The sequence below is a fragment of the Cuculus canorus genome, chromosome 2 (assembly GCF_017976375.1).
Source record: "Cuculus canorus isolate bCucCan1 chromosome 2, bCucCan1.pri, whole genome shotgun sequence".
Lineage (NCBI taxonomy): Eukaryota > Metazoa > Chordata > Aves > Cuculiformes > Cuculidae > Cuculus > Cuculus canorus.
The window spans coordinates 155,770,319-155,793,043 of record NC_071402.1 but is presented as its reverse complement, the minus strand read 5'-3'; the positions used below and the strand labels follow the sequence as shown (position 1 = coordinate 155,793,043).

General features: G+C 41.3%; 1 protein-coding gene across 6 annotated transcripts in view; it reads left to right on the top strand.

Annotated features, from left to right (window-relative positions):
- Nucleotides 1–22,725, top strand: part of DLEC1 (DLEC1 cilia and flagella associated protein) — an 88,416-nt gene that overhangs the window by 37,666 nt on the left and 28,025 nt on the right. For 2 of the 6 annotated variants that reach the window (XM_054060168.1, XM_054060167.1), the window contains exons 2-17: nucleotides 1,918–2,058; nucleotides 4,755–4,911; nucleotides 5,899–6,009; nucleotides 7,101–7,294; nucleotides 7,544–7,746; nucleotides 7,989–8,070; nucleotides 8,443–8,530; nucleotides 9,354–9,527; nucleotides 10,845–10,981; nucleotides 12,357–12,449; nucleotides 13,593–13,683; nucleotides 14,644–14,806; nucleotides 17,012–17,204; nucleotides 18,511–18,569; nucleotides 19,106–19,280; nucleotides 22,450–22,543. In XM_054060168.1, the coding sequence (XP_053916143.1) occupies nucleotides 1,918–2,058; nucleotides 4,755–4,911; nucleotides 5,899–6,009; nucleotides 7,101–7,294; nucleotides 7,544–7,746; nucleotides 7,989–8,070; nucleotides 8,443–8,530; nucleotides 9,354–9,527; nucleotides 10,845–10,981; nucleotides 12,357–12,449; nucleotides 13,593–13,683; nucleotides 14,644–14,806; nucleotides 17,012–17,204; nucleotides 18,511–18,569; nucleotides 19,106–19,280; nucleotides 22,450–22,543 (2,155 nt within the window). Of the gene's footprint in view, nucleotides 1–1,826; nucleotides 2,059–4,754; nucleotides 4,912–5,898; nucleotides 6,010–7,100; nucleotides 7,295–7,543; nucleotides 7,747–7,988; nucleotides 8,071–8,442; nucleotides 8,531–9,353; nucleotides 9,528–10,844; nucleotides 10,982–12,356; nucleotides 12,450–13,592; nucleotides 13,684–14,643; nucleotides 14,807–17,011; nucleotides 17,205–18,510; nucleotides 18,570–19,105; nucleotides 19,281–22,449; nucleotides 22,544–22,725 lie in introns of those variants that run through there. The other 4 variants (XM_054060170.1, XM_054060169.1, XM_054060171.1 and 1 more) reach the window with 4 other exon arrangements.

Sequence of the window (22,725 nt, the reverse complement as noted above, 5' to 3'; positions counted from 1 at the left end):
GAAGTGGTGTATTCCTCTACACTAGACACTTCTAAGGCTTAGCTTGACAGGGTGCTGGGCCTTCTCATTTAAACTATGTATGACCTAAACGGTTGGACGGGATGATCTCTGAGGTCCCTTCCAACCTGGCATTCTATGATTATGTGAACTCGACGAATGATCTGGATGAAGCAATTGAATGCACTCTCAGTTAGTTTGCATATGACACTAAAGTGGGCGGGAGTGTTGGTTTGCTTGAGGGTAGGGAGTCTCTACAGAGGGATCTGGACAGGTTGGATCAAGGGGCTGAGACCAATGGAATGAAGTTGTCAACAAGGCCAAGTGCTAGGTTCTGCACTTGGGTCACAACAACGCCATGCAATGCTACAGGCTTGGGGAAGAGTGGCTAGAAAGCTGCCTGGCAGAAAAGAACCTGGGGGTGGTGGTTAACAGCTGGTTGAATATAAGCCAGCAGTGTGCTCAGGTGGCCTAGAAGGCCAACAGCATCCTGGCTTGTATCAGAAACAGTCATCCTTCCCCTGTGCTCAGCATTGGTGAGGCTGCACCTTGAATCCTGTGTTCACTTTTGGGCCCCTCACTACAAGAAGGACATTGAGCTTCTGGAGAACACCCAGAATGTGAAAGGTCTGGAGCACAAGTCTTATGAGGAGCAGCTGAGAGAACTGAGGCTGTTTAGTCTGGAGAAAAGGAGGCTGAAGGGAGATCTTATTACTCTAAAACTGCTTGAAAGGAGGTTAGTCTCTTCTTCCAAGTAAAAAGTGATAGGATGAGAGGAAATTGCCTCAAGTTGCACCGGAGGAGGTTTAAATTAGGTATCAGGAAAAAAGTTCTTCACCAAAAGGTTTATCAGGCACAGGAACAGGCTGCCCAGAGAAGCCATCTGTGGAGGTACTTAAAAGATGGGTAGATGAAGTGCTTAGGCTTATTGTTTAGTGTTGGACAGGTGTGGTTGGACTCAATGATCTCAGAGGTCTTTTCCAACAAAACAATGATATGATTCCGTGATAACTCTCCGCAGCCAGCTCTTCATGGCCAGTATTCCATGGAACAACTCTAAACAGATAGCTCTCCACAGGGACGACTCTACACAGAGAGTCCTAAACCTTAACACCAACTCTGACTGTGAGGGTGGTGAGGCACTTGAACAGACTGTCCAGAGAAGTTATGGATGGCCCATCCCTGGAGGAGTTCAAGGCCAGGTGGGATGAGGCTGCATGGGGATGTTGGGCTGATTGTTGGACTTGATGATCTTAAAGGTCTTTTCCAGACTCAGTGATTCTACGATTCTAGGCTTTGAGCAACCTGATCTGGTAGAAGATGTTCCTGCCGAGAGCAGAGGAGTTGGAACTGGATGGTTTTTAATGTCCCTTTCAACCCAAATCGTTCTATCATTTTATGATTCTAACTCTAATCCTAACCTTAACAGTAGCCATCACCCTCCCCACACAGATTTGTCCCTACAGAGAGTCGGCCATGCATAGTTGACCCATGGACAGTTGTCCCACTGAGAGTTATCCACCACAAAGAGTTGGCTGAGGAGAATTGTCCCTTTCCTTACCTCTCACCTAGCCCTGCACACACACCTCTCCATAAACTATACATGTACACTGTGTGCACACAGTGTCTGCCACCATCACCAACATGACCCGCCAGCCAGCACAGACACACTGTCTGTGTACATGCATGGCCTTGCGTGCACATGTGCACACACATACACACATAACCTGCCCCCCCTCAGTCTTCATCTGTGCACACGGTGTGTCACCTTTCAGGGTCCTTTCCCACATATCTTCGCCAACCCTTTTCCATCACTTTTCCTCCTCCATTTGCTAATTCCAGCCATTTGCACACATCCAGGGATGTCTTCCAATCCTATATCAGATTTTAATCACTAACATCCTCTTTTTCTTTCCTCAGGACATCTCTTATTTGCTGGCTCACACTTTTGAGGACCTGTTCACCAAAGATGTTATTGGGGTGGACGTTGAGATGAATTGGATCAAGTCTCAAGGAGGACTTGATATTTATCATGAGAGTTTTACACAGGAGCTACAGAAGGTACAAGAAGGGTTCAGGTTTCATTGCTTGTTTGGAATTTCTAGGTCTTCTGTAAAATAAAATAAAAAGACGGGATGCTAGAACTGCCATTTTAATGGGAATTAAGCAGTTTCTAACAGAACCTGTCACAGAAGTCAATAATCACTGCATGTTTCTTCATGACATTCTCGGCTCTGGATGGCTTTTCAGATACAGAGTAAAACCAGTAAAGCCAGTAGCCCTTTAAATGCTTGTTCTGCTGGCTGACAACTTCTCCCTGTAACTGCTAGACAGTGTCCTAATCTTCCTATCTTGGAGTTAAGTGTTCTCATGTGCTGCATTTTGAAACCAGATGCTGCAAGTGTTATTTGTACATGGTTAACTTAGTGGTGCACTATGACAGGTAGTCCATGAGCGTTTGCAGTGCTGTTCAGTGCTGTTTTGGATGAAATCAACAGTAGAAATACAAAATACTTGTATTAATCATTGCTCTGATAGCTATTGTCAGTGTATAAAGTAGAGGCTATGCTGGATGATTTGAGGAACAGGTATTTTTTCCATTTTGTGTCATCATACCCTCTCAAGGGTTATCAAAGCTGAAAAAATGAACTTTTGTATTTTTTCTGCGTCATTTATTAATATGGGCAGCCTGATCTATTGGGACATATAGGGACAGCTGGGGAACTCCAGCTGGAGGCCAGTCACAAGAGGCCAGTCACAAGTGGAGTTCCTCAGGGCTCAGTACTGGGTCCAGCTCTGTTCAATGTCTTCATCAATGACCTGGATGAAGGCATTGAGTGCACCCTCAGCAAGTTTGCAGATGACACTAAGCTGGGAGGAAGTGTCGATCTGCTGGAGGGTAGGGAGGCTCTGCAAAGGGATCTGAACAGCCTGGACTGCTGGGCCGAGACCAATGGCATGAGGTTTAACAAGGCCAAATGCCGGGTCCTGCACTTGGGGCACAACAACCCTATGCAGCGCTACAGACTGGGGGAAGAATGGCTGGAGAGCTGCACGGAAGAGAAGGACCTGGGGGTGCTGGTTGACAGCCGACTGAATATGAGCCAGCAGTGTGCCCAGGTGGCCAAGAAGGCCAACGGCATCTTGGCTTGTATCAGAAATGGGGTCACCAGCAGGTCCAGGGAGGTTATTCTTCCCCTGTACTCAGCACTGGTGAGACCGCACCTTGAATACTGTGTTCAGTTCTGGACCCCTCACCACAAGAAGGATGTTGAGGCTCTGGAGCATGTCCAGAGAAGAGCAACGAAGCTGGTGAAGGGGCTGGAGAACAAGCCTTACAAGGAGCGGCTGAGAGAGCTGGGGTTGTTTAGCCTGGAGAAGAGGAGGCTGAGGGGAGACCTTATTACTCTCTACAACTACCTGAAAGGAGGTTGTGGAGAGGAGGGAGCTGGGCTCTTCTCCCAAGTGACAAGGGACAGGACAAGAGGGAATGGCCTGAAGCTCCGTCAGGGGAGGTTCAGGTTGGATATCAGAAAAAAATTCTTCACAGTAAGAGTCATTAGGCACTGGAACAGGCTGCCCAGGGAGGTGGTGGAGTCGCCTTCCCTGGAGGTGTTTAAGGAACGGGTGGATGAAGTGCTTAGGGACATGGTTTAGGGAGTGTTAGGAATGGTTGGACTCGATGATCCAATGGGTCCTTTCCAACCTGGTGATTCTGTGACATTCCCTGCCCATGGCAGGGGGGTTGGAAGCAGATGATCTTTAAGGTTCCTTCCAACCCAAGCTATTCTATGATTCTATGATATATTGGTGGGCCCAGTGTATTCTGAGTAATAAATGTGAATACTTTCTCCCAAAATGTACTGCTTGGATAAGATTCATTTCAACTGACAGCACAGGTCTGTAACATGTATGTTACAGCTGAACGAGTCACCCAAGGCTCTCTGTATTATTAGATTTAAAAAGAGCACATATAGGGCCCAATCCATTTGAACCATTTTAGGTATCAACTTTGTCATGGGGTGGAGTTGTATCCTGGATTCCAGTGAAGGGATCCCACAATGAGCAGGAGAGGAAGTATCTCCTTTAGCATCCTAGCCTTTCTGTTTGAAGAACTAAATAGATTTCATTCTGTTAAATGAGCCAAAATGTTAAACTTCATTACATAGAAGCTCTACAGAAAGCTTACTTAGGCTACAGGTGCTCTTGAGAGCAATGTCTGTCAGTTTCTCTAGGTGTAAGTCTTATATGTCTCTGTGTCTCTGCTCTAATCTCTCTTTAACTTACATTGATATCTCTTTGAGGCAGGATTTTTCTTTTTGCATTGTGCTTGTAAAGCACTTAACACACTGAGCAGAGTGATCCAAAATATATCAGGAGGAGTGAAGTATCATTACTGGAATATTTTGGAGTTTTAGAAATCTTCCTAGTAACTATGAGAGAACATTAACTTTAAATTTGTTCTAGTTTGCTACTGCAGAATACAGCATAGTAGCTACCATCTCACAGAAGGTAAAAGATGAATGTGTCTTGTCCTGAAGGGCCTCCTCATCTTTCACACATTTTTCTTAGGCAGTGCTTCTAATCCCAGCACAAGTTAAATGGCAGGAATCACGGTGTTTCACAGGCCAGTTTATGCTTCTAAAGTAATGATGATTTACCTCTTAAATAAGACATTTATTTACAACATGCTCTTCAATAATTTAAGACAGCTCAAATTACAGTCATTTCTCTGCATTTGCCCATGCCCATGACAGCTTTGTGCTGAGTATGAGCAACGACTGACAGAAGCTGACAAAGTAGAAGAGAACATCATCCAGGCCCAGGATCAAGCAAAAGCTGAAGAAGAAAGGGCCCTGAACATGCTGAAGGCAGATGCAGGAGAAGATTTCCACAAAATAGGATTGCCACCAGGTGAGAGTTCTGGAAATTCTGTCTCTCCCCAGTACATGTTTCTGGTACCTGGAGACCAGCACAGCATTTGTCTGAATCAGTGGTAGGACTGACACTGACTCAGCAAGCTTTTAGAATCATAGAACGGTTTAGGTTGGAAGGGACCGTAAAGTTTGATCATCCAGTTCCAACCCCCCTGCCAGGGGCAAGGACACCTTCCACTTGGTCAGGTTGCTCAAAGCTTCGTCCAGCCTTGAACACCTTCATATCCTTTTTGTGCTGAGGACTCCAGAACTGAATGCAGTACTCCAGGTGAGGTCTCACCAGAGTCGAGTAAAGCAGGACAATCCCCTCCGTTGACCTGCTTTTTACACTTCTTTTGATGCAGCCCAGGACTCGGTTGGCTTTCTGGGCTACATGCACGCATTGCCGGCTCGTGTTGAGCCTCTCATTCCCCAGTACCCCCAAGTCCTTCTCATGAGGGCTGCTCTCAATCCGTGCTCCACCCAGGCAGTATTTGTGCTTGGGATTGCCCTGACCCAGGTGCAGGACCTTGCATTTGGCCTTGTTGAACTTCATGATGCTTTGGTGTGGTTTTACATCAGTAGAGCAGCTGTGAAGGATTTTGTTCAGGGTTTCAAGTAAAGTAGCATCCTTTTAACACTAAGAAACCAACTGATTCAGTCATTGTCATGGTATTAAGTCTGCAACTGATGGCTTACTACCTAACTTTGTTACAAGCACACACGCCTTGATATACAGCAGCAATGGACAGAGGTTAAGTTTTTCTCTGATGACTGCATAGCTGGGTTTGAACCTAATTTAGAATGGTAGAGATGCACATCCAAGCCTTGGGATTAAAACACTAGACTGTTTCTGTATCCAAAAACATTACCTAATTGATGACTTAAAAAGACAACATTACTTTGGATTGATCAAGATGATGGGTCTTAAGGGACTAAGTTTTTGCACTTTTTTGATTGGATTTGGTTTGTTTTGCTGTTGCAGTGGCATCCTCTTTTAGGTGGATGGTGGATAATGAACTCCTTAGAAAAAATCACTTAACCTGCCCTGATGATTACATTAGTGATAAATTACCTCTTGCAAAAGCACCAAAAGGTAACTTTTAAAGCAGAGAATAATTTAGACTTTTTAGAACACTCTGTAAGAATTTAAGCATTCAAGGAAGTAGCAGTTCTGAGTATATTTTTATATTTTCCTGCCAAAGAAGGTACTCTAGTATTACAAGCATAAAGTTCTACTAAAGGGACATTATCAAAATAAAATTGATAAATTAAAAATCTCTTCCTCTGGAATTAAGGGATGATTGAGTTTAAATGTGCTTAAATAAGAAGTGTAATGGTAGTCACACATTTGTTTACAGTCCTTTACATCTGATACCAAAAACTACATTAATTGTGACTGCTCTGCCTCTGTTCAATTTCATTAGCACAAAGCTGCAACTACGTTTTGTATATACAGAGAATAGAAGTGGTTATATTAAAATAAAAACTATTTTCAGTGAAATAAAATTGTATTCTTTATTTTGGGTTTAAAATTTTCCAGTTCTGGGAATACATCAGCTTAATTTGCAAATGAAGGTCAGTAAGAAAAATCTTCTGGGCGAAGTTAAGACTTCTTTAATTCTTGTACTCATATATAAGCCAAAGTGAAAGGTTTTAGTATTAAAATGAAATTTTTCAGTCAAGTAAAAACAAGCATTTTAGTGTAATCATTTTAGTCACAAATTCCAAGATTTGGGGGTTTTATTTCCATTGTAATTCCAAATAAAGCCAAAAATCTAACATCTCAGTTTGCCAGTTGTAGGAATATAGTTTGCTAACTATAGGAATGTGGGACTTGTTGGTACATCCTATTTATGTCAATTTCCCTACTCTCTTACATCCATCATATAGAGCTTTTTATAAACTGAACAGGACATTCCCACTCAATTGTAAGATTAACATAGCTTTCTGAAAGTAGTCTAACTTTCTTTGTATATAGCTTATTTAATTAGTATTTCTAAAAGCTTTCTTCTTAAAGCACTAAGCTTCATTCATGCAAAATAAATTGTAAATTAAATTCTAGAGGATTTAAAGTGTATTTCTACCATCAACAAGACTAAAATAAATGCATACCACTACGCTTAGAATAACTGCTTATAATTCACATTTTTATCTTACAGAATTCAATTTTTCTTTGTCTTGCAGGAAAGTCAGAGCCTGGCTACATGAAAAAGACGTTTAGTTTTAAACAGCGTGTTGCTTCAGACTTGTGCAACCAGATACCTGCTGATATTGTACACCTACAGACAATGTCTGTTAGTGTGCCAAATATGTTTTTATCCACATTAACTCTGCCTTCCGCTCCAGACTCTGGCCACCAGACTAAAAAGGCAAGTCAGGTACATTTTCCAGCTTGATTTGGTTTAACCTGTCAAGACTGTTGCTGTTGCTGTAATGAAGGATGAATATCAATACATTGCTGATTGGGCTCCAGTACTTTATTTGATCTGTTAAGGAAACAGAAATACAGTATTTTTATATGAATTTTCATTGCTGCATAGCTGTGATTAGACACATACAGATGCCTTTTCATTATCCTCAAAATTGCCATGTTTAATGTTGCACCATGATCTCTTTCTTTTTCAAAGAAGCTAGACTCGAAAGACAGTAAGTGCAAAGCAGAGGAAGAAAGTGAGCTGACTTACCTTGTCAAACTTAAGAAAAAACAGAATTACTTGAAGAACCCTCGCTTTTTCCCACTAAATGCTCTTCATGGAGGCAAATCACTTGTTCTTTCTCAAGAAAAAGTCGAAGAAACCATAGCCAGAAGAAAAGCAGAAGATAACAAAGGGTATGTAGTAAATGCAATTTCGTGATTCTGATCTGGTGCACGCAGAGAGCTCCACTATGGAATTGCTGTGGAATTGCACATAGATATTTTGAGCTGTATGTTTGTATGTTCTCTTATGAAACAAAGTATTTCTGTATGACATTTTGGCTTCGCCAAGGAATACATTTTGCAGTTTTTTGATTTATCAGTATTTAAAGAACTAGGCAGTAAGATAATGTCTCCTTTTTTTTTTTAACTTTCAGAGATACTTCATTTGTTCCTGTGTTTCTTGCCAAGCCAGCTACTGTTTTGTTTTCTGATTATGAAGTTGGCCAGGTTTATGAGGTGAGAACTTACTTTGAAGGCACTTGGTTCTGCCACTGAGAAGCATTACTTCTTGCCATGATCTACATATTTCACTCAGCCTTTCGGGCTTTCTACACTGTAAGAAACATCTGTTTTTCTTCTTTATATTGAATTAATGACCCTTTAGCTTCCGAAGCACTAAGCACTAAGCAGTGAAAACTAAAAGGGACCCTTTTCAGTCTCTGCTTGGTTTTGGAAGTATCTGATTCAGCCTTTATTATATAAACTGTGATTTTTTTAGGCCAATTGTGTTAAATTAACTACTACTGGGGGAGTACTAGGGAAACTGCAAATATTACAGTGAGTGATGATAAATACAATGGAGTGTTTTATTTTTCTTCTTAAATGAAGAAGAATATAGAGCTGCAGAACATCACTTCAACATGTCACCACGTAAGACTTATCCCCCCTTCAACTTCAGTGTTTGCCATTGGGCCAGGTAAGGGTTATTTTTATTGTCTTTAAGATGTTAACACATAAAAGATCCAGTTTATCTGCTTGAATAGAGATTTTTCAGAGGCATTATATATTTCGTTCTGCTGTCCATAGTGCTCTGGGTAGGACAATAATCTGCTCAGCTCTTTAGAGATTCAAGGTTGGTTTATGTCTCTAGGATCTTTCACATGCAACTCATAAGCAGATTCAAATAGTCTAATGAGGAATTCAAGAAGACTAACATTAAAATGTTTGAAGTTAGATTGAAATATATCCATGATATACCTAGATTGAGTCTTTCCCAAAATTTATCTAGGAATAGATGTAGTGTTTATTGAAATCAGCAGAGGGAGAGGGCAAGAAATAGCATGGTTCCGTTGCCACGAGGAAGATTAGGTTTGAGGGAAGCAAAACATCTTTCCTATGGTAGGACAGCCAGGCACTTGCATAGATTGCTTGAGGAGGTTGTGTTGTCTCAGTCACAAGAGAAGAATATTTAAAAGTTGTTAGATCTCTCCCATGTAAACCTTGTTGCCCTGTTACAGAGGAAAACTGACTTATGCCTCTAGGTTTCTCCTCACTCTGTTTTCTGTAGTTATGAGAAGCATATTTCAGACACAAAAGTTCTTCTCTGAGTTCAGTGGAAAGTACACAGATACACAGGTCACACTGTCAGGCCCGTTGTGGCCATTCATTCTTACCAGCTTGACTTAGGCAATAAATAGGTAGAGTTTATAGGCACCTTTCCAGGGGGAGGTGTGATCATAAATACATGTGCCAGCTTTGGAAGGCTTTAATTTTTTTAATTCCATGCTTTTTTTTCCAAGGAAAATTTCCAGGAAAGGGAGGAATGATTGCTCCTGGGATGGCATGCCAGTATACAGTCCAATTTATTCCTGAATATCTAGGAGATTATGAAGACTGCATAGTAGTGGAGACTCAAATATCAGAACCTCTTCTCATCCCAATCCAAGCTAAGAGACCACCTCCAGTGTTAACATGTCAGTAATGCCCGATTCTTAAGTTTCTTTAATGTCAAATGAATTTGTTGTTTGGGGTCTTTTTCTTTTTCAATTTGACTATCTCCAATTTTATGTAACTAAACAAATAGGGAAAAACTGACAGTGCTTTTTCTACCTTTTGATATCTACCTCATTTTCACTTAATAATTCTGAATTATTAGTTATTAAAAAGTTATCACAGAATCACAGAATCACAGAATCACAAGGTTGGAAAGGACCCATTGGATCATCGAGTCCAACCATTCCTAACACTCCCTAAACCATGTCCCTAAGCACTTCATCCACCCGTTCCTTAAACACCTCCAGGGAAGGCGACTCGACCACCTCCCTGGGCAGCCTGTTCCAGTACCCAATGACTCTTACTGTGAAGAATTTTTTTCTGATATCCAACCTGAACCTCCCTTGACGGAGCTTCAGGCCATTCCCTCTTGTCCTGTCCTCTGTCACTTGGGAGAAGAGGCCAGCTCCCTCCTCTCCACAACCTCCTTTCAGGTAGTTGTAGAGAGTAATAAGGTCTCCCCTCAGCCTCCTCTTCTCCAGGCTAAACAACCCCAGCTCTCTCAGCCGCTCCTCGTAAGACTTGTTCTCCAGCCCCCTCACCAACTTCGTTGCTCTTCTCTGGACAAGCTCCAGAGCCTCAACATCCTTCTTGTGGTGAGGGGTCCAGAACTGAACACAGTATTCAAGGTGCAGTCTCACCAGTTTTTCCTCAATTATTTTTGCTTACTGTATCAAGCTCTTTTTTTTTTCCATATTGGAGAAGTGAGCAGGAGTCGCTCTTCTAGGTTTGTCTCTTGTTGATTCTTGAACTACTAAATGTAAACACCAATCCTAAATTGTAAGGAACTATGATTTAGTTATAAATATTTGATGCTATTAAATAATACTCACGGAAAGTCACGTTAATTGTATATGGATATGATGTATCTGCAGGATTCACGTCTCAGATATCTGGCCTCAGCTGTAACAACTAGGATGACTCCTGCAGAAACTTGCTTAGATTTATTGTAAATTCACATTTCCTGTTAGACTGCACGGTTTTAAAAATCGTCTTTCTTTTTGTCATGATTCAATGGATTCTTTAAGTAAGAAGCACCATTAAAATGTAAGGTGAATGTAGAAACATGCGCTTCATACTGTTTAAGTTCCAAATGGAAAAAAAATTAAGGCTTTCTAGGGTTGCAGCACCTGGCATATTCATATCCAGTAATGTTGTCTTTAACGAATTATTTAAGAACTGCCAGCTGCTGGCTTTCACTGCCTGTGAAGTCTGATTTTCTGTGTTACTCATTGCAGTGCCTCACATTATAGACTGCGGTTCCTGCCTTGTTGGAGGAACAAAAGTAATGACAGTTTTGTGCAGAAATGAGGGATTTAGCACTGGGAAGTTCTGTATAATGCCACAGAAAGCCTGGCCACCTCCTAATTTCAAGGTGAGTGATTAGAAGGGAAATATTTGACATGGTGTGGTATAGATGCCTTGACATGAAAGCCTTTAATCTAGTTATGGTAATATTAGCACAGAAGTCATAAGGCCTCATTAGGGACATCAGTATTGTTCTGTTCCCTCAGGGACTCACATTGATTCTTGAGACCAATCTCTCTGGATGTCCCTACCTTCTCTGGCGTTCCTCTGGAAGAAATTGTCTTGCTCAGTGGGGAGGTAAACACAGGCACAGATCAGGGAAAGGACGATTGACTTGAACTTTAATCTTACCCTTAAAGCAAACAGAAAACCAATCATTTCTAGCACTGCTTGAGGTAGTTTCCTCCCCCCAATCCCCCTCCCAAAAATATCACTTACTGACCTTGTTGCACCTGTGGACTCTAGCAATCCACTCCAACGGTGCTCTGTCTTTATCTTTCCATCACTAAACTGAGTCTAAGTGATAGAGACAAAAAAAAAAAGATGTGACTGGTAAATTGTTGTTTTATGTGTTGGAGAAAAGGTTAATAGGATAGTTGATGTGCCAAGTTGTCCTTTCTGACACACCTCACAGTTCCAAGTCAAAGTAAGTCATAAGCATGGAGAAACAGACAAGAGTTCTTATGCTGAAGCATAGCTATTCCTCTATGAATGCGAGCATTAGGGCTCCTGACATCATTTGTCTTTGGAGACAGCACCTTCCCTCCTGCTTTTACCAAGGTAATTACAAATCATGGAGTGTTTCTTCAAAGTAAGCCAGATACATAAGCCACATGCTTTTGAGATGTGTGGAAAAAAATACAGTAACAGATAGAATCAGAGATTCAGAGAATCATAGAATGGTTTAGGTCGGAAGGGAATTTAAAAATCCAGTTCCAGTCCCCCTGCCATGGCCAGGGACACCTCCCTCTAGATCAGGTTGCTCAAAGCCCCATCCAACCCGGCCTCGAACACTTCCAGGGATGGGACATCCACGACTTCTCTGGGTAACCTGTGCCAGTGTCTCACCACCCCACAGGAAAACATTTCTTCCTAATATCTAATCTAAATCTCCCCTCTTTCGGCTTAAAACCATTCCCCCTCATCCCGTCACTACACTCCCTGATAAAGAGCCCCGCCCCAGCTTTCCTGTAGCCCCCTTTCAGCACTGGAAGGCTGCTAGAAGATCTCCACAGAAACTTCTCTTCTCTACACTGAATAAGCTGAACACTCAGCCTGTCTTCATATGGAGAGTGGAACTTTAGTGTCTTCCTAGTTGTGAAATTCTATTTTAGCTAAATAGTGATGTTGCAGTTACAGGTAACCTTGTACTGTAAAAATAACACCCTGTTCAATCTAATTTATTAATCTTTTTTCTTTTTCTTTTCCTTTCAACACTTTAGGCTGTTGCCACTCCTGGTTTTGTGATACAAGACCCTTTTGGGATCCAGCCTGCTGTTTTTGAGCTCACTCCAGGGCAGAGCACAACTGTAGAGGTTAGTACCAACTGTTATAGAAAGTATCTGTACTTTACCAAATGCATTAGCAGAACAAGGTCATTCTAGAAGGTCTTGGCTGGATCTTGGGGATGCGTGAGCAAAAATGCTCAGATCCTCTTGTGCAATTACACTGGAAGGATTGCAATTGTGAGTCTTACTGGAGAGTCTTTCATTGCAACTTCCAAGTCTTGCTTACCCATTCAGAGACCACTCAGATTTTCCACACAAAAAATTCTGTTAAACAGGAATATGGGAACACAGGGGTTCTTATTTCACTCCAGCTGGAGCTTGAAGTCCAAGAAACTTTTCCTTTTGAGCTTTCTTGAAAACAAAGGACATTTTGGGGGAAAAAAAACTTTTGTTATAGAGTAGCAGGTACAAATCCACCAGACTTTCCTGAAAAAGATCCTGCAATAGGTGTGCATTACTTGTTGTCACCACTGCTTTCTCTGATGTGAGCCACGTTTTATTATAGCATCACTATGGGGAGAGGAAGAGTGATATCAAGGGCATGGCCAGCCTCCAGCCCTTCCTTTCTCCAGTACCTCCTAGTTGTTAATGAGAGGAATGGGTCAGGCAGGTGGGAATAAAGGAGAAACATTTCTCTTTCTTTCTGTCTGCCAAGATGTATTGCTTCAGCGGGGCCAGGTGCATGTAGGGGAGAAAGGGGAGATGAATTTAGAATGGGTTAGGCTTGCAGATGGTAATGGGTAAGAGGTGGAAGAACCATGGTGCACGTTACAAAGCCAAATGTTTGGCCCTATTTTTGTTGAGGCAAAGCTCGGGGAAGTCACACAGCCACTGACTCACACTGTTGTATCTTGACAGGCAGCAGTGACGTTGCTCGATAAGTGACTGAAGGCAGATCTGATTCTGATGGTGCAATTCATGTGATTAACCCAGCAGACTGCCCACATCTCCAGTGACTAAGGCTCTGGTGACCAAGTAGATACACGTGTGCAGTGACCCAGAAAACACCTATTTCTTTCTGTCTTAAGGGAATATGGCACCATCTGTTTCTTATAAGATTTAGTTATCAATCACTAGAATTGTCCTTCAGTGAATATTTGTTAATTGAAGTTCATTACTTTCTGGAGAGAATTCAGTTATAGACAATGCTGTTTCACTTCTGTCTTCCAGTTGGTGTTTTTCCCTTCTTCTCCAGAAGTCTCACAACAAACATACACCATTGTTTGTGACAATTGCCAAGTCAGTGATGTTACAGTCACAGGTTTGTGTCTAACACCTCTCAGAGATACTGTTTCTAACACTGCAGATACTCTAACAATGTGAGTAGTGGTTGATGGCTTGAAGTGATAGTAAGTTTTTATGTAATTGGATTAAACAAATACTTTGTCCTCTAGTGGTGTTAAGTGTGAAGCATTTTTATTATTATTATTATTATTATTATGATCACCACTCCATCCCAGTGCATGAAATACAAGTGATTTCAGAAAAGACTGAAATCTTAACCCACTCTAGCCAAAAATCCGCATACAAAATGTCACCAAATAGCAGAAAAGAACACCTGCAATCAGGTGCAATTCACTTCTTAAGCTTTTGCATCCGTAAGATAGCATGACGAACTACAAAACATCAGCTTTAACTGGGCAGAAATACATTTGGGGTGAAGTAATTCAAAGGCACATCTTGGAGTAGAGTATTCAGAAGAGACAGGCAGTCTCTGGATTAGGTAAGGAAACCAGTAGAAATTCTGCTAGTGCTTGGCCTGTAATGTAACTGAGTTACATTACATTAGGTTACAAACATTAGGTTTGATGTGTAGTCCATTTAATCACTTTATTACAGTTATTTCCTTTGGAATTTTTTAATAGTGCATTTGCTGCTAATTTTCATCATAATATACTCTTAAAACCATCTGGGAGCCATATTATCAACCATGGCAAACTTGCTCCTCACTTCAGCAAAAGGGTGCTGGTGTAAATGAGCTGAGGTTGTGGCCCTGAAATCCAAATCTGTTAAATTCATGAGGAGAAGATTTCTCTTTATATATGCTAATGGACAAAGAATACCAGGAAACTACTGTACAGTTAACACGAAGGCGTTTCGAAACATGAGGAAACACCAGATAGAATCAGTAGTGGCCATTGCTGACGTTTGTTGTCAATGAGTAATATGAACAATGTTGGTAGCCTGATGGTAAACAGCAATACGTACTTATTTCTTCAAGGGCTTGGACAGCTGATAGCTCTGGAGCTTTTGTTCGTCACGGGTGGAGAAAGCAAATACGAACCTGGTGAAGTTACAGATGTAACAGCACAGCATCTCATACGATTTGACCCCCAAAACCCACACACCACTGAGGAGAAGATGTTGGTTATAAGAAACTCTGCGTACGTAGCTGCTATTAACAGAGTAATGCTCTGCAGTCTGAACATGCTGGTGGGGATCTCATTTGCAATACCATCCTCTCTCAAGCTGAAGAAACCTTCACACACTTGATACACTTTGTGCAGAAACCTTGCTTCTTTTTGTTCCATTGTGTAGTAATTAAGGTTCTAGGATATGCTTGTAAGAGCGAGGACTTTACATATAAATCAAACATTATGGCAAATATTAGCCTACCATTTGGTTCATACACTGCCAAGGTTGGCATTTTTGCCTCAGTATAAACAAATCTACAGCTCCAAAAGATTTGGTAGGCTGAGAGAATTGATGTTGTTCAAGCTAGAGAATAGAAGGCTCCTGAGAGATCTTATAGCAACCTTCCAGTACTTAAAGGAGGCCTGCAAGAAAGGTGGGAAGGGGCTCTTTCTCAGGGAGTGCAGGGATAGGATAAGGGGGGATGGCTTTAAGCTGAAAGAGGAGGCATTTAGATTAGATATTAGGAAGAAACTTTTTCCTGCGCTGTTTGCCCAGAGAGGTTGTGGATGCCCTTTCCCTGGAGGTGTTCAAGGCCAGGTTGGATGAGGCTCTGTATGACCTGATCTCATGGAATGTGTCCCTGTTCATGGCAGGGGCATTGGAACTGGATGATCTTTAAGGTCGCTGCCAATTCAAACCATTCTATATTCTATGATTCATTTGGATGGTTGCAGGAATTTACCAGGGTCATCCAGATGCGATTTACCTAACTTTACATTTCTACAATGTATACTTGCGCAACTGAGCTAAGCACCCTATGCTTTTATCCTTTCATAGTGCAGGCAAATAGATGCTTCTAAGGGTGCAATTCTGGCTGTAAACCGCTCTCCTCAAGAAATAATGATCCCAAACTCCACTGCATCTCCACTGAATAAAACAGGAGCCCAATGTAACTAGATCATATTAAAACTTTCACAGGTTTCCTACTATTGAGTTCTAATAGATATAAATATAAGCTCTATTTAAGTCAAGAGATATGTCTGTATCTACAGTTATGTACTGGGCCATCTCATTTAAATCATATATTGCCTAAAAGGTTGGACCAGATGATCCATGAGGTCTCTTCCAACCTGGCATTCTTTGATTCTATGAATTATATTGTACTGAACAGAATGGCATCCTGATTTTGCTCAAAATCAGCCAGGCAATAACAGAAGTACATTAATGTGCATGACTGCAGTACTCAGAGGCTGCAGACCATCAAATCGGTGACGAGGCCAATGTTGGGTTTAGACACATTAATGTAAATTGCTACTTGCTACAGTGAATTGCTGGAAGTTTGTTCTGTGGCCTGAAAACCACACGCATAATGCCTGAACAGAGTGTTGCTTGGGTATAGAAACTGACCTGGATACTGTAAACTGTTGAAGGATTTGACTATACCAATTTCAACATTTTCTTTGTGTTGTAACCATGACAGCAGTCCCTGCATGTCTGGTGTCAGCATTTGTATTAAAGAAAGCTGGGAAAACTTTCTGCTGCTATAGAAAGCGATACAGGAAATTGTACTATCTCAGTTTTATGTCATTGATACTGACTTTGAAATTCCACTGTCCTTCCTCCCCTCCATAAGACAAAGTTTTTGAGGTCAGGATGAGCAAGATTTTACAACCCATGAACACATTCCATGGAATAAACTTCTGCTGAAGCAATCTAGTTAAGCAACCTTTTCTGGATTGCAAAGAGTATTGTAGAGCCATTGCTATATTGTTAGTTGGAGCCACTATTTGTTGACGGGTTAAAGATCACAGCTGGGACATGGATTAAATTCAGAATGTTACGTAGACTATCAGCATTGATCCAATGCAAACATACTGGTATCAGCAGGAATGGTCTTGTTGATCTCAAATTCTTGAAAGAAGAATTGCAGAGTTTCCTAAAAGTTGCATTACATGACACATTAAATAAAGCAAGAAAGTGTAAACATATCCTGCATATTTTTATAATTTGCTTCCACATATCAGCATGTTCTTTGTACAGTTTATATACCCCGACTCCATCCTGCCTTACCAGCTTTGTAATTCACAAAGACTGGTAAATCCAACCTTTGGAATTTTTAAGGAGAGGAATTCCCTATGTGGAAAAAGAAACTGAAAATTATTTCTCAGTATCTTGCTAAAAAATGTCTGATTTTTTTAATTATAGCTTTTTGTTGTATTTTTATCTCTTTGCAGCCATGTAGAACTCCCTTTCTACTGGCAGATAGTAAAGCCTAATCTGAAACCATTAATATCAGAAGAAACGGCAGACTTCACGAAACTCAAATACAGTCAAGGCACAGAGTCAGCCTTCTCCCTAAATCCTGAGCAAGGAGTTTTGCTTCCTCATGCTGGTCATGCGTTTATTCTCACTTACACTCCACAGGAGGTATAGCTTGTGATTCCTTCCTATCTACAAACTCCAGCTGTGTATTTTTATGCAAGTCATAAAATCCTTGCTGTGTAACTTTCTGAATTAAATTTAATTAGCTGCTATTATGGTCTGATAAATAGTGTTCAAAATGTAGAAAGTTACTGAAAAAAACATGTTTTGACTGCAAAATGTGAGACAGTTTCTGATCTCATGGCATTTTTGGTACTGATGGGGCACAATTAATTTTACATTGAAACTGTGGACACATCCTCATAGCTGCAGCTGTGCTGGCTGGTAAAGTTACCACCCTCACCACCCTACCAGCTCCTCCACAAAATCTCCTGGCCCTTTCCATCGTCTGAGTGAGCTGCTTTGGGGATGTGCCCCATACCTGCTGCAGCCTAAACAACTTTGGTTAGCAAACAGTTTCCAGCTGTGGATTTTTGGGGCTGAAATGGGTCCTGTGAACAGCTGTGTGTTAAATTAAGGTAGTAGTATTGCCCTTTGGCAGAGAAATGATGATATGCAGCTGTGGGTAAAGAGGGATGCAACAGATGCTTAAATGCAGTTGTACCAGTCACTGTTGTCTTAGTTTCTGCTCCCCTATCTGTGTAAATAAGGAGGATGAGCTCACTCTATTTAAAGAAACTCAATCCAAAGTAAACCCAAGAGTGGGAATATCCCTTGCTGTGGTGATTGACAGACATAGAAATACCCCAAGTAAGTATGGAAGCAAAACTAACTGTTTTTCTTTAATAGTTAGTTAATAGAAAAATACATTGAATTAGCATATACACTTAAATTAATGTCTGCCCACAAACAAATTAATCTTTTGCGAAGACTTTTAGATTTAATGTCTGCTTCTGTGTTTTCTTTCCTCTCCCTCTAGAGTATAGAAAGCATCTCTTTTCCCATGATGGAAAAGAGGTGTTTCTTACTCAAAATCAGATTGATGGTCAATTAAGCTAAATGTCCTGAAGTTATTAGAAGAAACTTTAAGCTAGTACAGCATTGCTGATCTTAGTTTGGAGAGCCTTTGCAGATGCTTGCATGTAGTATGCAATATACTAGGGAAATAATAACAGGCATGTCAAAAATGAATGTTTTGTTTGGAACCATACACCATGAGATCAGAATCTGGCTTAATATTTGGCAGTCAAACATGTTTTCTTGTTGTAACTGTAGAGTCTGAATATTGTTTATCAGAGCTAAGTTCTCCAATGATGACTGTTCATCCTTTAAATGTAAACTTTTTCATCTCTTTCTAATCCTCAACATACCTGATTACTTGACATGAAACTCCTCTCCTTCACCCATGTAGCTGAAGAGTTATCACAGTGTGATTCAAATGGTACTGAGGGACATCCCAGCACCACCTTGGTAAGCTGAGAAACAGTATTTCCCAGTAAGTTGTGTAGCCGCTTTTTAGCTCTGCTGTTACTGGGGTTCTTTTTCTTTCTGGTGATGGTGGGCTGACCATTACAAAGGATTTTATCTGCACAACTAATAAGTAAAAAGACTGCTTTTGTGAACTTCCCTCATGTCTGAAAACATGCCTCAGCCCTAGCTAGGGCTGCACCTCTCCTGGAAAAAGATAATAATTGTAATTTTGTCTGTTCATTTTCCAGGCTTTCTGCTGAGATTTCCAGCAGGTTTTCTTGTTATTACTGTTTCTCACAGCAGTCTGTGACTTACATACTTGTTCATGAATGGACTGGGGCGACTAGAGTACTTTAAAGAACCACTGGATTTTTTTCCAGTTTCTAAATGTCCCCAGCCTGAGCTAGTTGTACATGGGCATTCTGTAGTTGAGATACTTTGATGATTTTCAGTCTTGATTTGGCGATTAAAAGACGGAATCCAGTTGGAAAACCAGTTTAAATTGCTTGCTAGTTCTATCATATTTCCTCCCAAAGTTTAGTAAGAGATGGGATGCTTCAAAACATTCGAGAATACAAAGCAGAGGATGTAATAGCACTGGAAATAGAGGTTAAAGGATCAACAGAACCATATCAGCTTCTTCTGGAACCATATGCAATTATCATCCCCGGAGAAAACTTCATTGGTGTAAATGTCAGAAAAACATTTAAGGTTTGTTTGCTTTTGACTTAATTCTTATCATGTGCTGTGTGTCACTGGATGCCTTAGTAGTATTAGGAGATATCAGACAATCCATGTTATTTTAGTTTTTCTTAAATGTTCTTAAAGCGGGCCATGGCTCCAGCAGGGTCTGTACTGGAAGCCTCTAGCAGGTCTCCTTAGCCCTACAATCCAGGCAGCAGGCTTTTTTCTTTTTTTCACATCTCAAATTTAATGCCACAGAGTATTACCCTATTAAATATTTTTCTGGGTCACTAACCTGTAGCTTTGTAACTGGGACCAGTGCTGTTTAATATCTTTATCAATGATATTGACAGTGGGATTGAGTGTACCCTCAGCAAGTTTGCGGATGACACTAATCTGAGTGGTGTAGTTGCCACACGGGAAGGACAGGATGTCATCCAGAGGGACCTGGACAGACTGGAGAAGTGGGTCTCTGAGAACCTCATGAAGTTCAACAAGGCCAAGTGTAAGGTCCTGCACCTGGGTCGGGGCAATCCCTGTTTTCAGTACACGATGGGGAATGACGTTCTTGAGAGCAACCCTGCAGAGAAGGACTTGAGGGTGCTGGTCGATGAGAAGCTTAACATGAGCTGGCAATGTGTGCCCCAGCCCAGAAGGCCAACCATATCCTGGGCTGCATCAAGAGAAGTGTGGCCAGCAGGTCGAGGGAAGGGATTCTGCCCCTCTATTCTTCTCTTGTGAGACCTCATCTGGAACATTGTGTCCAGTTCTGGAATCCTCAATGTAGAAAGGATATGGAACTGTTGGAACGGATCCAGAAGAGGTCTACAAAGATGATCGGAGGGCAGGAGCACCTTCCCTATGAGGACAGGCTGAGAGAGTTGAGCCTGTTGAGCCTGGAGAAGCCTCAGAGGAGACCTTATAGCAACCTTCCAGTACCTGAAGGGGGCCTACAGGAAAGCTGGAGACTAACTGTTCTTAAAGGTTTGTGGGGATAGGACCAGGAGGAATGGGTATAAACTGGAGAAGGGCAAATTTAGACTGGACATTAGGAAGAATTTCTTTACTGTGAGAGTGGTGAGACACTGGAACAGGTTGCCCAGGAGGGTTGTGGCTGCGCCATCCCTGGAGGTGTTCAAGGCCAGGTTGGTTGGGGCCTTGGTCAGCCTGATTTAGTGGGATGTCCATGCCCATGGCAGGGGAGTTAGAACTAGATGATCTTTAAGGTCCCTTCCAACCCTTACTATACTATGATACTACGAACTCCTGTAGAGTAAAGGTTTTCTGGCTGGGAGAAACAGCCAATGGATGATCCAGCTGGAGCACCTACCATACAAGGACAGGCTGAGAAAGTTGGGCTTGTTCAGCCTAAAGAAGAGAAGGCTTCGGGCAGACCTTCTAGTAGCCTTTCAGTGCTTGAAGGGGGCTACAGGAAAGCTAGGGAGGGGCTCTTGATCACAGAGTGTGGGGAGGGACAAAGGGGAGTGGTTTTAAGCTGGAAGAGGGGAGATTTAGGTGAGATATTAGAAAGAAATTTTTGGCTGTGAGTGTAGTGAGGCACTGGCACAGGTTGCCCAGAGGAGTCATGGATGCCCCATCCCTGGAGATGTTCAAGGCCAGGTTGGATGAGGCTTTGAGCAATCTGATCTAGAGGGAGGTGTCCCTGGCCATGGCAGGGAGGTTGGAACTGGCTGATCTTTAAGGTCCCTTTCCAGCCAAACCATTCTATGATTCTTTGATTTAATTACTTAATAACAGAGGCACTGATTATTCAAAGGACCACATCAAGCACAGAATACCTATGAAAGTCACAGCTTATTGGACCTTATTCATTCCTGCAAGTTCCGATAATTCCTGTTTGACCATTATGGGACAGGATGCTCCTGCAATTGTCCACTCACTCATCTTCACTATAGATCAGGATCTTTTTTCATCTTAAGCTCATCTGGGGAAAAATAGGCCTGTAAGCAAGAGGCAGGCAGGAAGATATTTCCTAGCTAATGGTGTTCCTGTTTTTTTTCTTTATGGTACTGCTAATCAGTGTTTAGTTTTAGTCTTTCTCTTGCTAGATGATCTTTCTCAACTTGTCAGCCATTTCATGCTGTCCAGTCATCCAGTATAGCTATACATATGGTATAGATAATTATGTCACTTACTGATGGTATAATAACATTCCTCACACTTTCCAATTGTATTTTTAGTTTTAAAAATATAAGAATTTGAATGCTGTTTAGAGATAATTGTGCTTCAGAGAACAAAGTTAGTTGTTGTAATTAAGAAATAATATACTAATAGCTCTGAAGAGCAGGCCAAAGATTTCAAGAGCTTGCATCTCCCTCACAAACAGATCTTTTGGCCAAGAAAAAGGCTGCTCTAAATAAAAAAAAAAAAAAAGGATTTCAAGCTTAAGCTTTGAAAATTTGTAACATTTTTTAAAAACACAGGGAAAGTTTACAAGTCTTCAAATATGATAAAGTTCTTAAAAAGAATGGTTAATGGCTTTACTTTAAGTTTCAGAAAACACCTTCACTATTGTGAATGTAGCCACTGAGTTCATGTGACTAAATATAGAGCTTTCAGCACAAATCTCCACGTCTGAACTACCTGCACTAAGTTTTCCTTATAGTCCTCAGAGTTCTCACTGGCAGAGTCCAAGGGGATGATTCCTCTCATTTTGTAGGCTAAAATAGTTTGGAGGAATTGCTGCCAGCAGTCTCTCTTGTTGGCTTTCTTTTAAGTAAAGAGAATCCTGGGAGATGAGGTCAGGTGTAGCTCTTGCCTCTATTTCACTGAAATCCAGGCAGGTGAATCTTACTTCTTCTTGTCCTTGTTATACAGAGGAAAAAGGGAGGACACAGCATTATAATGAAAAATAAAATCAAACAGTAGTTAGTGCATGGCACTAGGTTAGTACTGTTCAAATCAGAGATGAGATGAAATTCTGTGCCTTTCCACTCTTACAGGGCTCAGTTTATTTCAAGATTTGGGTGAAGATACACTATGTTGTAGCTAGATTGAAGGTATATTAGTAAGTCATAATGTTTAGTGGTGACCAGGATACAGTTACAGTTTGCAAAGTATGTGATGTAAGACTTTAAATTCTGAGTTTGCAGTGCATCAGTGCTCTCAGCAAATTGGATTGTTGCTATGAAAGTTTGAAGTACATTAATTGTCTCATTGATTTTAATTGTTTTAGATGTGGAATAACAGCAAATCATTGATCAAGTACACTTGGGAGAAAATAGTTTCTTGTGACATCATGGAAGTTGAACCTCATACTGGCGTCATAGGTAAATTTTCTGTGACTTGTAAGCATTGGGTAATGACAGAAATATTTAAATTAGTATGAGTGGAAGAGAAAAGTCACAGAGCAGTGTGATGCAAGCTGCAAGACAAAATCTGGTCCCCGGCTGACTGGAGCCAGGAGTAGACCTAATTTTGTTCCAGGATCTCCAGTAAGAGGCTTGCAGCA